The sequence below is a fragment of the Epinephelus moara genome, chromosome 5 (assembly GCF_006386435.1).
Source record: "Epinephelus moara isolate mb chromosome 5, YSFRI_EMoa_1.0, whole genome shotgun sequence".
Classification (NCBI taxonomy): domain Eukaryota; kingdom Metazoa; phylum Chordata; class Actinopteri; order Perciformes; family Serranidae; genus Epinephelus; species Epinephelus moara.
Window position 1 is genome coordinate 29,023,515 of NC_065510.1, and position 14,302 is coordinate 29,037,816.

The 14,302-nt window shown below is 39.5% G+C and overlaps 2 protein-coding genes across 4 annotated transcripts; one reads left to right on the forward strand and one right to left on the reverse strand.

Annotated features, from left to right (window-relative positions):
• Window positions 1-1,082: 1,082 nt before the first annotated feature.
• Window positions 1,083-7,619, reverse strand: LOC126389701 (zinc finger protein 239-like). Its single transcript, XM_050043494.1, has 3 exons — window positions 5,826-7,619; window positions 3,607-4,101; window positions 1,083-3,217 (listed from the first exon to the last, which is right to left on the reverse strand). Exons 2-3 carry the CDS (start codon window positions 4,061-4,063, stop codon window positions 2,496-2,498), a joined length of 1,179 nt encoding a protein of 392 aa, XP_049899451.1. The 5' UTR covers window positions 4,064-4,101; window positions 5,826-7,619; the 3' UTR covers window positions 1,083-2,495.
• A 103-nt stretch (window positions 7,620-7,722) lies between these two features.
• Window positions 7,723-13,967, forward strand: LOC126389699 (uncharacterized). 3 transcript variants are annotated; one of them, XM_050043490.1, is made up of 11 exons: window positions 7,723-8,116; window positions 9,691-9,856; window positions 10,027-10,291; window positions 10,398-10,671; window positions 10,761-10,938; window positions 11,038-11,114; window positions 11,213-11,393; window positions 11,483-11,731; window positions 11,913-12,084; window positions 12,369-12,505; window positions 12,625-13,967. In XM_050043490.1, the coding sequence occupies exons 1-11, from the start codon at window positions 7,838-7,840 to the stop codon at window positions 12,645-12,647; spliced, it is 2,001 nt and encodes a 666-aa protein (XP_049899447.1). In that variant the 5' UTR covers window positions 7,723-7,837; the 3' UTR covers window positions 12,648-13,967. The 3 variants fall into 3 exon arrangements, with proteins under 3 accessions (XP_049899447.1, XP_049899445.1, XP_049899446.1); XM_050043488.1 differs by having other exon boundaries at window positions 12,635-13,967; XM_050043489.1 differs by having other exon boundaries at window positions 10,027-10,246; window positions 12,635-13,967.
• Window positions 13,968-14,302: the final 335 nt, after the last annotated feature.

The following is a 14,302-nucleotide window of genomic DNA, read 5'->3' on the forward strand; positions in this document are numbered from 1 at the left end:
TTCACTTCTCTGAAGGAGTCTGTTGAGAGAGACCTGAATGAGCTCGTCAAAACTATAGAAGAGAAGCGCAGAGCGACACAGAAACAGGCTGAAGCTTTCATCGAAGAGCTGGGACAGGAAATCTCTGAGCTGATGAGGAGAAGCACTGAGGTGGAGCAGTTGTCACATCATGAAGACCACCTCCATCTTCTCCAGAGTGTCCAGTCCCTAAACACCCACCATCCACCGCCCACCAAGGACTGGACAGAGATCAGTATCCGTCCATCATATGAGGGGACTGCAGTGAGAGCTGTAGCTCAGCTGGAGGAGGCACTCAATAAAAAGATAAGGCAGGTGTTGGAAGCCGAGTTGAAGAGGGTCCAGCAGTATGCAGTGGACGTGACTCTTGATCCTAATACAGCACAAGCTGAACTCATCCTTTCTGATGATGGGAAACAGGTACGCCACGGTAAGGTAATGAAAATTCTCCCAGACAATCCGGAGAGATTTTCTCCCATTGCCTTTGTTTTGGGAAAACAGCATTTCTCTTCAGGAAAATTTTACTATGAGGTTCAAGTTAAAAGAAAGCCTGAATGGTATTTCGGAGTGGCCAAAGAGTCTATCAACAGGAAGGGCCAAATCACACTGAGCCCTGCAAAGGGTTACTGGATTATATATTTGAGAGACGGAAATGAGTACAAAGCTGCTGACAGCCCTGCAGTCACTCTCTCTCTGAGGTCTCGTCCTCAGAAGGTCGGAGTGTTCGTGGATTACGATGAAGGTCTCGTCTCCTTTTATGACACAGATTCTGCAGCTCTTATCTACACATTTACTGGCTGCTCCTTCACTGAGAAACTCTTCCCATTCCTCTGTCCCGGTCCTCATCATGGTAATAGAAACTCTGCACCTCTGATCATCTCTCCAGTTGGAGAAAACTAATCACTGATCTTATTTCATGTATTGATTTATGTGTACTCAAGGGATCAAACCTACTTATTTAGGGGGAATACTTTATAGTTTTGATTGATCTGCACTTAATTGTGAGATTTTTTAAATATATGTACCCCATTATATATGCAACACATTAATTTGATGCATTTAAATATATGTACCCCATTATATATGCAACACATTAATTTGATGCATTAATATCTTCAATCCTGCATCATGACACACAGCTTCTGCAGAGAATATCTATTTAAACCTCTGTTAAACCCACAGACAATTATTACACATTATATTTTCACTTCCTGAAGAAATCAATGACCCCAAAGACCCCAAATATTTCTGATTTTGAGTAATTTTGCAAAAAATAAAATAGAAAACATATTCCAGTATATTTCACTGTGTTGTGAAGCTCAGAGGGCTCGAGGGAGACAGAGCACCTGCCGCAGCAGGTGAATACGCCATGTGACTTCACTACAAGCCGACTGGCTGTAGAAACAAGTGACGAACTTGTTCCAAAACCAGCCGCCGGCGATTTGACCAGCGGCTTAGCAGGTGACACCATCAGCCCGCTTGAGTCGAGCTCAGACGGCCAGTTGACACCGCTGCAACTTTCTCTGCAACGTTCTTAAACAGCTTTGTCGTGTTCGCAAATCTTTGTTCTGAAGTGGGCTTAAGAGTAAGGCCTATTACGTGCCTATTGTAACTACAGAATATAGTATATGTCATTGTTGTCTGAAATCTGAAAGTACCTGAATGGCATCATGTATAATAATAATATTTGTATAAATATATGATTCATCCATGGTTGTGGTTAGGTATTTTGAAAGGCTCCAAAGTCCCTCATTGTCTGCATGCAGGTATATAGGGAGGCTCTGAAGGTGTCTGAAGGTTAAGATACTGTAAGACGAAGACCTTGTAATTACGAAGACTCCAATGTTAGACACATCTGTATGACGTGTCAAATACACTAAGTAAGGCTGAGTCATTGATGTGTTACTTTAAGTTTCTGGTATGTCTTTGTCTGTGCCTCATGCTGTGCCAAAAGCTTCTCCGATCAGATTTGTATTAAACATATGTTAATAAGAGTATATGTTTTTTTCTACATCACAGGGCATAAAAAGTTAATGGACAATGTAACTGATACAGCAGATGCTAATGGTATTTGTTCTGTTTTGAGTGTTAAAAAAAAATGTTTTGGCTTATTACAGGTCAGTTTGGCTTATATTTCTTTGTTCTGTGAATACTGGTAAGATGGTTTATGAGTCAGAGAAATCTGTAAATGCATGATTGTAAAATAAAAACTGCAAAATGAACTAGTTGTTTGCAGATATGTGACGTCTCTCTGTCATACCCCTTTCACACTGAGGGCTCAACCAGGGTTGAACCAGCACAGATTTTGTGTTTGAAAGGCTCAACCCGCATTGACCAACTTGATTTTAAAGAAGAAAGAATTCCTTTATTAGTGCCTCGAGGGGAAATTTGATTTTTGTCTCTCTGTTGTTAAAATAACTTTGCAAACTCATCACAGACTTTAGTTTTCATGTTGTGAAGTGCATGGTCATGTGTGCCTAATCAACACACCTACCAAGGTCAGCAGGCTCCCAGGTCAGATCCTCTCCGTCTGAATCAGGCGGAGCTCTCACTGAGATCTTCCTTGACTTCCTGGTACCTCCCTGCTGTCTGGGTCTGCCCAGCTGCCTGGTTGGACCGATGGGTTTGGCACTGTGAGTCTTCTTATGGTTGTTGAAGCCTTGCCTGTAGTAGAAACTCTTTCCGCATTCGTCACACTGGTATGGCTTCTCTCCTGTGTGAACTCTGAGGTGAACTTTGAGCTCTTCAGTCCTCGCGTAACGTTTCCCGTAGATGGAGCAGAGGTGAGGCCTCTCTCCAGAGTGCGTCACATAATGTGCTCTCAGAGTAGATTCCTGCTTGAACCTTTTTCCACACACAGTGCACGGAAAAGGTTTCTCTCCGGTGTGATCTCGCATGTGGTTCTCGAGTCCCTTCGAGCTCAGGAAACCTCTATCACACAGTGAGCACTGGTGAGGCTTCAGACCCTCATGAACAGCTTCATGTTCTTTTAATTTGTGGATATGTGTAAATCTTTTGCCGCACTGTGTGCAGGAAAACGGTTTATTTGATTGGTGAAATTGTTTTAAGTGTTCTTCTAAAAGTTGTTTTTCTGAAAATTGTGTCCAACACAAATGACAGAGGCAGATTTCCACCGATGACTGAGTCTTTTCAGGTGGAGGGAAACTTTCCTCTAATGCCGCCACATTTGTGAATTTCCCTATGGGAAGAAAAAAAACTAATTAATTATACATCCTTGCTGCCATTATCTTCATGTTAACAATGAATCAATTTTTTGTGAAGTGAAAGTGGTTGCATAGAAGTGATAATAATATTCCATAGCTCCCCATAGTAACTACAGAGTGTTTTAGCTACTTTAAGTGTTAAGCATTGCTTTGGTTTTATGGCCCATAACTTTACTCTCATCCAGGTTAAAGTAGGTCAAGGTCTAATCATGCAGCAAACAAAAAAAAAGCTCAGATAAACAAGAAGGTAGATATTTACAAATGATGATTGATTGTTAAAAAGAGAGATCATCGCAGAAAGACACTGCAGCTGTCTCAACATTATAAAGGTGAAGAGAAATACTGTAGACCACACTGCTCTCACCTTTATGAACCTTCTGGTGCGTTTTGAGGTTTCCAATCTGTGTGAAACCTCGTCCACACAAAGTGCACTTGTACGGTTTCTTCCCTGAGTGGATAATAAGGTGTCTTTTAAGGGCAGCGCTTGTAGGAAACTGCCTTCCACATGTTGAACACATGTAAGACTTTGGAGCACTTGGCTCTTCTTCAGGCTCCACTGCCACTGCAGGTGCTGGATGGTAGATCCGCTGATGGACCATCAAGCTCCGGCTGACTTTAAATGTCCGTCCACAGTCGCAGCACTTGTGAAGTGGTGGTTTGTTATGTTTCTCTCTCAGATGGCGATCTCTGGTGTATACGCTCCAAAAACTCTTGCTGCATTCAGTGCAGCTGAAGAGCTCCTCACACTGTGTTTTCTTCCGACGTTTTCTGGGTGTCATTTTCGGAGAGTGGTGATGTTCAGGTTTGGCAGATGAAGACATGTGCGTGTCACCAGATAATAAAACAATGACAGCATTACCTGCAAACATGAAACAAAGATGCTGGTAGGTGTTCAGATCCACAACAATTACATTGTCTCTCTTTGTTTTATGTTTGGGGCATCCTTTGTAAACAATTGTTGATTTAGTCTAAAATAATTTATTTTTGCCTTTTTTTTCTTTACCTCTTGCATCTTGGCACCTGCATGTTCTGCAGTGAAAGTTGGGGTATTAATATATTGCACATTTTTATTTTAACTTTAGGGCTAATTGTAATCTTGTTATTAGAGGGTCAGTTCACCCAAATCAAAACGTATGTAGCCATGCATTCAACTTTGGTTTTATTGGCATACATATCCACCTTTAGGATTTCTATTGGCATGCCAGGCTTGGGAATAATCTCTAGTGCTCACAACAATAACTGAAAAAATAATAGCAACGACTTTTTCCAGTGACAGTGTCCCTGTTACTCTAGATAATACAAAAAACTGGAAACGAAAGTGGAACAACATTCCTTCAAAACGGGTGCAGGAAAGTCTTTGACTTTCGAAACAACTGGCACATTAACTTACAGTAAAAACTGCTGCTGGGCTTTTCAAATTGAATTTTTTTATTACACTGAGCAGTGCAACAAAATTACAATGACCTCTATTGTATTAAGATTGCAAAACAAGTCTCAAAATCTCAACCAAAAAAAATCCTGCATGACTAAAGATGATAGTGATAAATTAGAAAATATATTGTTTTGTTGGTGAACAGACCCTTTCAGCTTTTATCTCACTTACTTTCAGGTCTGATACTACGACACTAAATAAACATAAAGCTCACACACTGCAGGTCTCCAACGATCACTTATCTATTACTTCAATCCTGCCTGTAGTGTGCACGCTGTTTATTTATTTCATAACTTGGTCATTTTCACCACATATTTATAATTTCCACTAAAGTTGAAGCTATTAAAGAAGCAGGTTAAGTCATCCCCTGCCTTACAATCTGAAGTTTTATCAGTGCCTCAGCAGCAGGGTTACACTAATACTGTTTTAAGACAGAAGTCTGATACAGATTCTTTTGTACTGAAGCTGCTGATTGACAATATTTTGCACAATGTTCAATATCTTTAAATATGGCCACAGAAAGTATTCATTGTTATATCAGAGAGCTGTGTTCTGGTGAGGCAGTATTTTACATGTAGTATCTGCTCACTCTTTAAATTGCTCCTGAAAGCTCTCAGCCTTCATATGTGCATCAACATTAGGGGTGCAAAGTCATTTAGAGGGTCGCTATGGGACTCTTTGGCAGGCCGGTTCTGGCCCCGGGGCCATAGGTTTGACACCCATAAACTAAATAAAAAGAGAATTTAAAAAATAATAATCCTCACACTAATTTATTGTGAAAATAATCATTGGATGCAGTCCGATACAAAATATTAAAATAACCTCCAATTACAAAGTGCTCCAACTGACAGTAACAGAAGACACTTATCTACATTAACTTTTAATATATTTTCCTGATTATATTCACCAGTACATGCTTTTATTTAAGTCCCATTTTCAATGCAGGACTTTTCATGTAACAGGGTATATTTACAGGATGTTATTTGTACTTTTCGTCTACCCAACGAGCCTGATGTTTGACTCGCCTCGCGTCATAACTGCACTAACTGAAGTTAATGAAGCGGCCCTGACCGTTATTGGACAGCTGGCTAACGGCTAGTTAGCATGCTGCATGCTAACTCGACCTTTGTGAGCAAATTAATATAACTCACCTCATTCATGGTGGCTTCAAATCACCACGTTAGCTTAAACTCACATCCCCGACTGCCAGCATCACCGCTGCACATGTATGAAAATGTATTTAATGTCTTTGTACAAGCAGTAAGACTACAACAACAGTTAGCATTAAATGCTTGTGGGCACGGAGGCTAGCTAGGTTCAGGGTTGCCAGATAGAGAGACAGAAATAAGGAAATCAAACTGTCAAACTGCGAGCATCCCTAAAACCACCATCAGTACTTGTACGTGACTTGTTTTTAAAAGCTGATTTCCACCAGGTTTAACAGCTACGTTTTGTATGATATGCAATCATACGAAATTATATTCTTATTCATTCATCCAGTACTTAAGCCTTTAATGTTTGTTTCCTTGGGCCAGTAACCTTGTTTGTTTGTTTTTCTCCTTAACAGTCCCCATAGTTTTATGAATATAGGCCTTTACCAAGTGGTTGACATGTCATTTTATGGAATTTGTAAAACAGAAAGAAAAAAAATCTAAACTTCAAACTATGCATTGTTATGATGTTTGTAATATGTTAGTATACCAACATACATCAGTATGTTACTATGGAACTGGTAGTATTACTGGTCCTAGTATCATTTCCACGTATTTAGTCTAGATATTCACCATTTCAGTGCTTTAAAACATATTGTGATAAATAATACTAATATTTTTAATCACATAATGGAATGATAGTGAGTATATAGTATTAACAACAGTGGATATTAATTCTTTTTTCATAAAAAAAAAGTGAATTTATTGTCTCAAAATCACCATCTATACCATAAAATGACAATTTAACCATTTGTTTGAGCATGGGCCTAAACAGACAGTACACAGTAGCAAACTATCTAACCACTGTGCCAGATCAGAAACTGGGAAAGACACTGACTATGTACAGACTCAGTGATCACAGCCTGGCTAAAGAGACTGGTAGACACAGGCAGACCTGGCTGCCTGGAGAAGACAGGCTGTGTCAGCTCTGTCTTCAGAGACAGGTGGGGACAGAGCAACATTTCCTGCTACAATGCAAAACATATAAGGACATGGGAACAAAGTTCTTAGCAAAAATTACATGTAAACTCCAAGATTTTAATTCACTCTCTGACCAGACTCAAATGCAACATCTTGGAGAAAAACTGTCAGCGCCATAGATGCAGCAAGATATGTCAGTGCATGTCACAGCCTAAGAGACAACCAACACAACAACATATAACAGCTGGAGTTCATCTCCTCACAGCTCACTCTGCCTTTTTTATTCAGTCCTACATTTCAGTTTTTTCCCCCTTTAGAAGTCATGTGTATGATTTTGTATTACTACATTGTTGTAGTACACCTATGACACACACACACACACACACACACACACACACACACACACCACCACCAACAACTACAACAACACAGAAATTCTGAAGTCTGCTTTTTTTTTTAATTTACTCCTCTACTCCTTTTTTCTGTTGTTGTTTGTTTGTTTCCACACACAAACACATAAAACATGTGTTTATAGGTAAACGCGAGACATGAGATATGCATGTATATGTGTATTTCTATATACTGTATGTACTAGATATTTTCCCATTTTGCTTACACATTGATTCAGCCTGCATATTCTACTGCGTTGACTAATATGGTCTTTCATGTGATCAATTGTTTCATTCACTATCTTTTTGTATTTGTAATTTTTTGTAATCCATTTTTAATTTGTAATTGTATTTGTGCTTTGGCAACACATGTTAATGTGCCATGTTAATGCCAATAAAACCTATTGGATAAACTGAGAGAGGGGATAGGATTATTTTTCTTGAAGGATTTGGGTTGTAACTTCACGCTTATAAACACTGGGTGGCGGTAATGCTCCCGATACGTTGATTGCCAACCGCCGTTAAAGCAGCAGAAGAAGAAGTAGCAGCAGCAGCAGCAGCAGCAGCAGCAGACAAATATCAACAACTAGAAGGAGAGAAAGTGGGAAAAGTAGAAGAAAGAGAAGGAGAGTTTCGTCCGCCATGTCGAGAAGACGCTGTTTTTTTAGGTGCGAACGCGGCCACTCTTTGTGTGGACTTCCAAACGACGAAGCCCTAAGGAAGCAGTGGTTAACATTCATTTTTACCACTATTCCTGAGCAGTACAACTCCAATATTGTGTTGTGTTCCCGACATTTTACCCCGGACTCCTTCCGGAACCTGGAATCATACAAATCTGGATTTTCTACAAGGTTGCTCCTCAAAGAAGGAGCTGTTCCCACTGTGCCTGTGGTCAAATCTGAAGATGGAGAACCACAGCCCGTAAGTACTGTAACGTTATGCTGTACCAGCTGTGGATTTATGTTCACAACAAACAATGTAGCTGCTACCGAGTGTTGGTTGTTTTTAAGATGTAACGTTACATTAGGACTCAGCTAACTGAACTACCGTTAGCTAGTGTTACTGTGTTGAAATGTTTTGCTATGAAGCTGTAGGCACACTTTTACCTAAAACTGTGTAGAAATGTGGCGTTTTTTCGATCCTAAGTGTTGAGGTGCATGTATAATGTTAAGGTCGCTGTCCAATTCAGTTTGACTAACTTGCGAGCAAAATTGATAATACCGATTTTTTTTTTCAATCCCGATACTCATATCTGGGCTCTGGGTATCGGCCGATATCGAGTACCAATCCCACACATCAATAAAACCTAAGTGACTGGGATCACTTTACATGTGAGAGACATCAGGCTTGACTTGCACACGGCTTTGCTAAGCTTGTAAAACATTGTGACAAATTCATTAGTATGAATATTCTTGGGACTCCACGATACGATATTATCACGATGCACCATTATTGCGATATTGCATTATGCTGAGTATTGCAATACAATATATCGCGACATATTGCAATTTATCACCTTCATTCAACTGTAGATTTTGTTCCCGAAGGAAAACTTTGTCAATATCTGTTATATCTAATGAGGTAAAGTTTCCAGTCTGTTAATCTCACTTCAGTCATTTTATTTGCAGCAAAATGTTTCTAGTGGACTGAAAAAGCAACTGATTTTATTATTCAAGTAGGTAACCTAAAGTTTAATTTGTAATATTAGTCATTTATATCATTAAAAAAATCAATACTTGGCACTGTGTGACTATACAGTATTGCCACACAAAAAATATTGTGACACTATCCTGTATCAAGTTTTTTTCCCCATCTCTAGAATTTTCTGAATTATTTGTTATTAAAATAACTTATCGTGCACCAGCATCTTGTTAGAAAATCTTAAAAATGAACAGGAAATACAATTCAAGTGCAAACTTGTTAAATGCAGCAAAAAATTGGTTGAAACTTAAACAGGAGTTAAAATTCAAGTACTAAACAATATAACTGTGTAAAATTAGAACAGGAGGTAAATATCAGTCACAAACATGTGCAAACAAACTTGATAAATACTAAACATTTGAAAAATAAACAGGAATCAAAATTCTTTCTGAATCTTCAGGCTACATAGAAATTTAAATCACAATATAATATAGCAGCTGAAACTATAAACATAGAATTGAATAGATCAGCCCCATTGTCACAGATACCCAATCCAGCTTTCTGAGTCCGTATTGGCCTGCTATCCAATATTAGATGTACAGTATGCCTTTTACTTGGATTTGTTACATGGAAGCCGTTCACTATTCACAGCAGTGTAGTTGGTCCCGAGATAAACAGCTGGGGCTGTATTTATATATAATATACGGATACCATGTGGGTTTGTGTACGTGTGTTTAAGTGTGACAGTGTTGTTTGCTGGTTTTACAGTGGACAGTGCTGTTAAGCGTTTTAGATGTTTACTGTTTTCATCTGATGCTAACTTGGTTTTAACTACTTCATTTGCCACACTGCAGGACGTCTTAGCCCAAGACCCCTTTGCCATAAGAATCAATCATATCGGATGCCAAACGAGCCCTCAAAACACCGCCTCAGTGAGCACACAGTTTATAGCATCTCAGAAGACGGTTGCCACACAGCTGTCCTGGGGCACACTGAAGGAGCAGCATGTGAGAAGCAAAGGTATACAACACAGGCATTATTTGTGTTTTTGTGTTTGGGAATTGATTTTGAAATACTGTTATATGGACTATAGGAAATACAATGCACCTAGCAGTCCACTAAAAGCTAATGGATTTCATATTTCAGGCTCCCATTCTCATGACCTTTTGACTTTTTTCTTTCATTTGTAGCCACCCAGACAACGGTGTCTTCTCTCAGTGCTGTCACCAAATCCACTTCCAGTTTCCCAGATTTCCTACCGTCTTCAACACCCACAAGGGCTCCAGGCTTCAGACCAAACAAGAGACCTCGTCTGGAGTTGGAGGAGGAGGAGGAGGAGGAGGAAGAGGAAGTGGGAGGCACTAATACAGAGCTCCAAGCTCAGCCTCATGAAGAGCCTCATGACTCAACGTATGGCCCTGGCAGCTCTGATGTTACAGAGAAATCAAAAATGTCGTAAGTTTTATATTTTGGCTATATGTAGCTATGAGTTATCAGCAGAGATGGAAAAAATGTTTGAAAGCTCAAGCAAAAATGTCTTGTTTTTGTTTTGTCATGTTAGGTTTGAGTCAAGGCCAAGGTACGGTGATACAAAGTACCTTGTATTTGAAAGCTGCCTCAGAGAGCTGTTTGACACCTGTCCAATGTGCAAGACAAAGTGTGATGTCCAGCGACGACGAATTGGTACTTATGTGGCATTCACTCAGCTCTGCCAAAGCTGTAATTACTCCAGACAGTGGCAGAGCCAGCCCATTGTTGGAAGTACGCCTGTTGGCAACCTCCAGTTATCGGCAGCCACATATTTCACTGGTGCATCTTTCTCCCAACTGGCAAAGGTGCTGCTGTTTCCATTCCCTGCATATGAATATTACAATCAGTGGAACTTTTCTACAACTTCCCTTTCCTTTTTTTTATGTATTCATAGATATGCAAGGCCATGCAGCTCCAGATTTTCCCATATGACACCTACAGGAGGCATGCAAGGAGTTTCCTGGAGCCTGCAATTGTCCACAAATGGAAGACAGATCAGCAGAATCTTTTTCAGCAGCTACAGCAGAAGGGGAAGGTTGCAGTTGGTGGAGATTTACAAGCAGACTCGCCAGGTAATTCAAAACTCTTGACAAAAAAAATATTAAAGAGCATCTAGCTTATCTATTCTGTTTGTGTTGATAAGCCTTGCAACCTTATTATGTTTTCCTTAGGACACTCGGCAAAGTACGGCAGCTACACTTTGACGCACCTGGAGAGCAACACCATTATGGATCTGCAGCTTGTTATGGTGTGTTACACTTTTAGGATTTTTTTTTTTAAACTTGCAAAATATTGAAACATGCGTCACATTTATATCTTTGCAATTGTGTTCCCACCAACCACCAGAGCGATGAAGTAGGTGGTTGTTACCGGATAGGGAGGGAGGGACTGAAACGAAGCCTAGATCTTCTGAAGTCAAACAGTTTGGCGGTGGAATACGTTGTAACCGACCAACATCCACAAGTTCAGAAGTTACTGAAGGAGCGCAACATCAAACAGCTCTACGGCGTGTGGCACATTGAGAAAAGTAAATGCTCTGTGCATTTTGTCACCGCAACAGGTCGTCATCAAACTGTGTCTTGAATATTAATTTCTTGCATGTGTACTTTCATTAAGGTTTATCCACGACACTAGAAAGACTTGCACAAAGCAAGGACTGTGAGGTGTTGAAGAAATGGCTGAGCAGCATGAAAAACCACTTCTACTGGAGTGCGACCTCTTCGACATCAGGGTCTGAGAAGGTAGCTAAGTGGAAGTCACTGGTCAACCACATTCAAAATGTACACGTGCATGAAGACCCCATCTTCCCCAAATGTGAACATCCTGACAGAGTGTCAAAGGATCCTAAGAAATGGTTCCAACCAGGTTTGTAAACAAGATGTGCCGTCATAATATTAAATAGAAAATTAATTTGTTTTTTCCTTTCATAATAGCAAAACCCTGAACATCACTTCAAATATCTCTATTGTAATGCAAATATATTGGTGTATATTGACTGTTTAGATGGGCTGCTGTTTAACAAAATGCTTTTGTAATATTACTCAAGGGTCAGTGGCACTCCAGAGAGTGGAACAAATCCTGAACAACAAGAGAGTTCTCAAGGATGTGAGGAAGCTGAGCCACCATGACCAGAGTTCATCGCTGAAGGCCTTCCACAATTTGATCCTACGTTTCTTACCTGAGAATGTGATCTACTCTTTCATGGGATTGCTGTGCAGGTAATTAATGGATTCTGTAAGTAAGAGATAATGTACAGCAAGCAGGTCATTGTAGTAAAACCCCAACAGTGTACATGATCCCACTTATTACTCACCTGCTTACTAAAGAAATCAATAATTTCACACACAATATTGATTCAAAACTATGTCCATAGAAACGGTCTATGCTATAAATATTCATAAACTTGCCTTGCCTTATAACGAAGTTACTGATTAGTGGCCAATAAGCCCTTAAGACAAAATTAACTTACAGGTCATTCAATGTCGCCACTCTGTTATTGTAGGTTGTACCTAGCAGTCATGCACCACAATGAAAATGTGGACCGTGAGCAAGCACCTGCAGGACAAGCTGTCAGCGAAGCTGTGTCCTCCGAGACGGGCGAATGCGCTTTAAAGCCTGTAAAAACAGACACTACATACAGTAAGTAGAAATATTGTCATTGCAAAGCAATACAATGAAAGTAAATTGAAATAATTGTGGCCACACTTTCAACATGAATAAGGCAGGTGGATTCAGAAAAGTCCTGAATTTGAATGTAGTATTTTACAGATTACCTGAATGAATTGATGAGACTCGTCTTTGAGGAGGTACTTGTGGACCCTGCGCCGTTTGTTGAAGAGTTAAAGAAAATCCCCCTCCCCAAAGACTTGCCATACCGGTATGAGAGAGGCCGGTAAAGCCCTGTATGGAGAGGATTGCACACTGGATCTTTACAAAAGTTTTTTTTTTTTTTTTTTTAATATTTGCTAAAAGGACATTATTTTGAGAAAAATATTTCAGTCTTATTTCCTTAGTGGTTCTTTGGGTCCTGTGGTTGTATCTTGTTACATGTACTATTCCTCTGTTATACACCTCAAAGGTCCAAAGTCAGCTCTGTCAATGTTTGATGTTCTGCAGGGTGAAGGGATTCAAACAGTGTAGCTCTACACCCGGATGGCTGTACCAAGCGTGTAGGAGGGACTAGGACCTGGTTCCTGGACAAATATTGGTCCAGGAGGCAACATATGTGTCACTGTCAAACATAAACATATTGATAATTGCAGCCAGGAGGTGATTATAAAGTGTAGCTGAAATTTTGCCTACTGGTCACACTAAACATGATGGTGAAAACATTTTAAAGCACTAGTAATTTTTATGACTTTGTACTGTATACAGCAGAAATCTGTAAAACCCAAATCTGATGTACTGAAACTGCTACAGTCAAGAATCAAAGTACATTTGGTTTTAAATTGCAAAGGTGGTGACAGCTAGATTTTAATCAGGATACTTTTGGTTATATTTTCCAACTCAAGCAATGTTAGGTTTGTGCTGCTGTTTGTGCTTCAAGGTAAGAAGCTCCATAATGTTAGCTAACTTTTGTATTTCTTTGCATCAGACATTTTCAACTGTGCTGGGCATTCTTGCACAGTTTTCACAAGTGCGCCTTAACAAGAAGTTAAAAATAGACACTTTAGTCAGTCATCTAATATACAGTTGTTACAGCTCTGTAGATAAATGACACTTATGATAAAATATAAGATAAGTACAAAATAAAAACTGACCGTTGTGAAACATCCTACCTCAGTTTTGATTGTAAAGGTGGTTCGGAGTTACCGGCTTGCTCTTGACTGTCAGCAAGGACACTATATATAACTTTAGAGAGAAGGGCCCTCTAGTAACATGTTGGGCGGAGAATGGGCCCTTATGAGAGAGACTGTCACCTTGGAAATATGCTTGTGTTAAAAGATGATTTCTCATTAAATCAAAAATGGTGCCATTTGCTGTATATGCCTAAGAAAAAGGTTACCCCATCATCCCTTGTTTTGTTTTTTTTACCAAAGAAGTCATATGCTTATTCAACATTTCTACAACTAGAAATAAACAATTGAAATTATTAAATGAATACTTTCTGATGTCTTAAGTATTTTTTGTCATATACAGATATATATAATGATTGCTCTAAAATGTGTGTCGATGTTGTCAAATGTTATGCCTCTGTTTGATCATGTGAAGAGATGATATGTGCACGATAGCGTGCATGGAGGCCCGTCATAACAACGTGCACTGGGGCCCATCGTAACTACATTTCGTCACTGCTTATAGTTTCAAAGTTCTGAACAAGGTATACTGAGGGTCTGATCCAGACCAAAACCAAAACTGGACTGTGATTTAATTTTATTTCAACAGTTTTTTTCTTTTTAACAACCCTTTATAAAGATTTCGTCCAATCCGAAATCT

Coding starts and splice junctions, on each gene's coding strand:
- LOC126389701 (XM_050043494.1), bottom strand. CDS start 4,063: ATGTCTTCATCTGCCAAACCTGAACATCACCACTCTCCGAAAATGACA. Junction 3,218..3,606: donor GCACCAGAAGGTTCATAAAG/GTGAGAGCAGTG, acceptor TTCTTCCCATAG/GGAAATTCACAAATGTGGCG.
- LOC126389699 (XM_050043488.1), top strand. CDS start 7,838: ATGTCGAGAAGACGCTGTTTTTTTAGGTGCGAACGCGGCCACTCTTTG. Junction 10,292..10,397: donor ACAGAGAAATCAAAAATGTC/GTAAGTTTTATA, acceptor TTGTCATGTTAG/GTTTGAGTCAAGGCCAAGGT. Junction 12,506..12,634: donor AAAAACAGACACTACATACA/GTAAGTAGAAAT, acceptor AGTATTTTACAG/ATTACCTGAATGAATTGATG.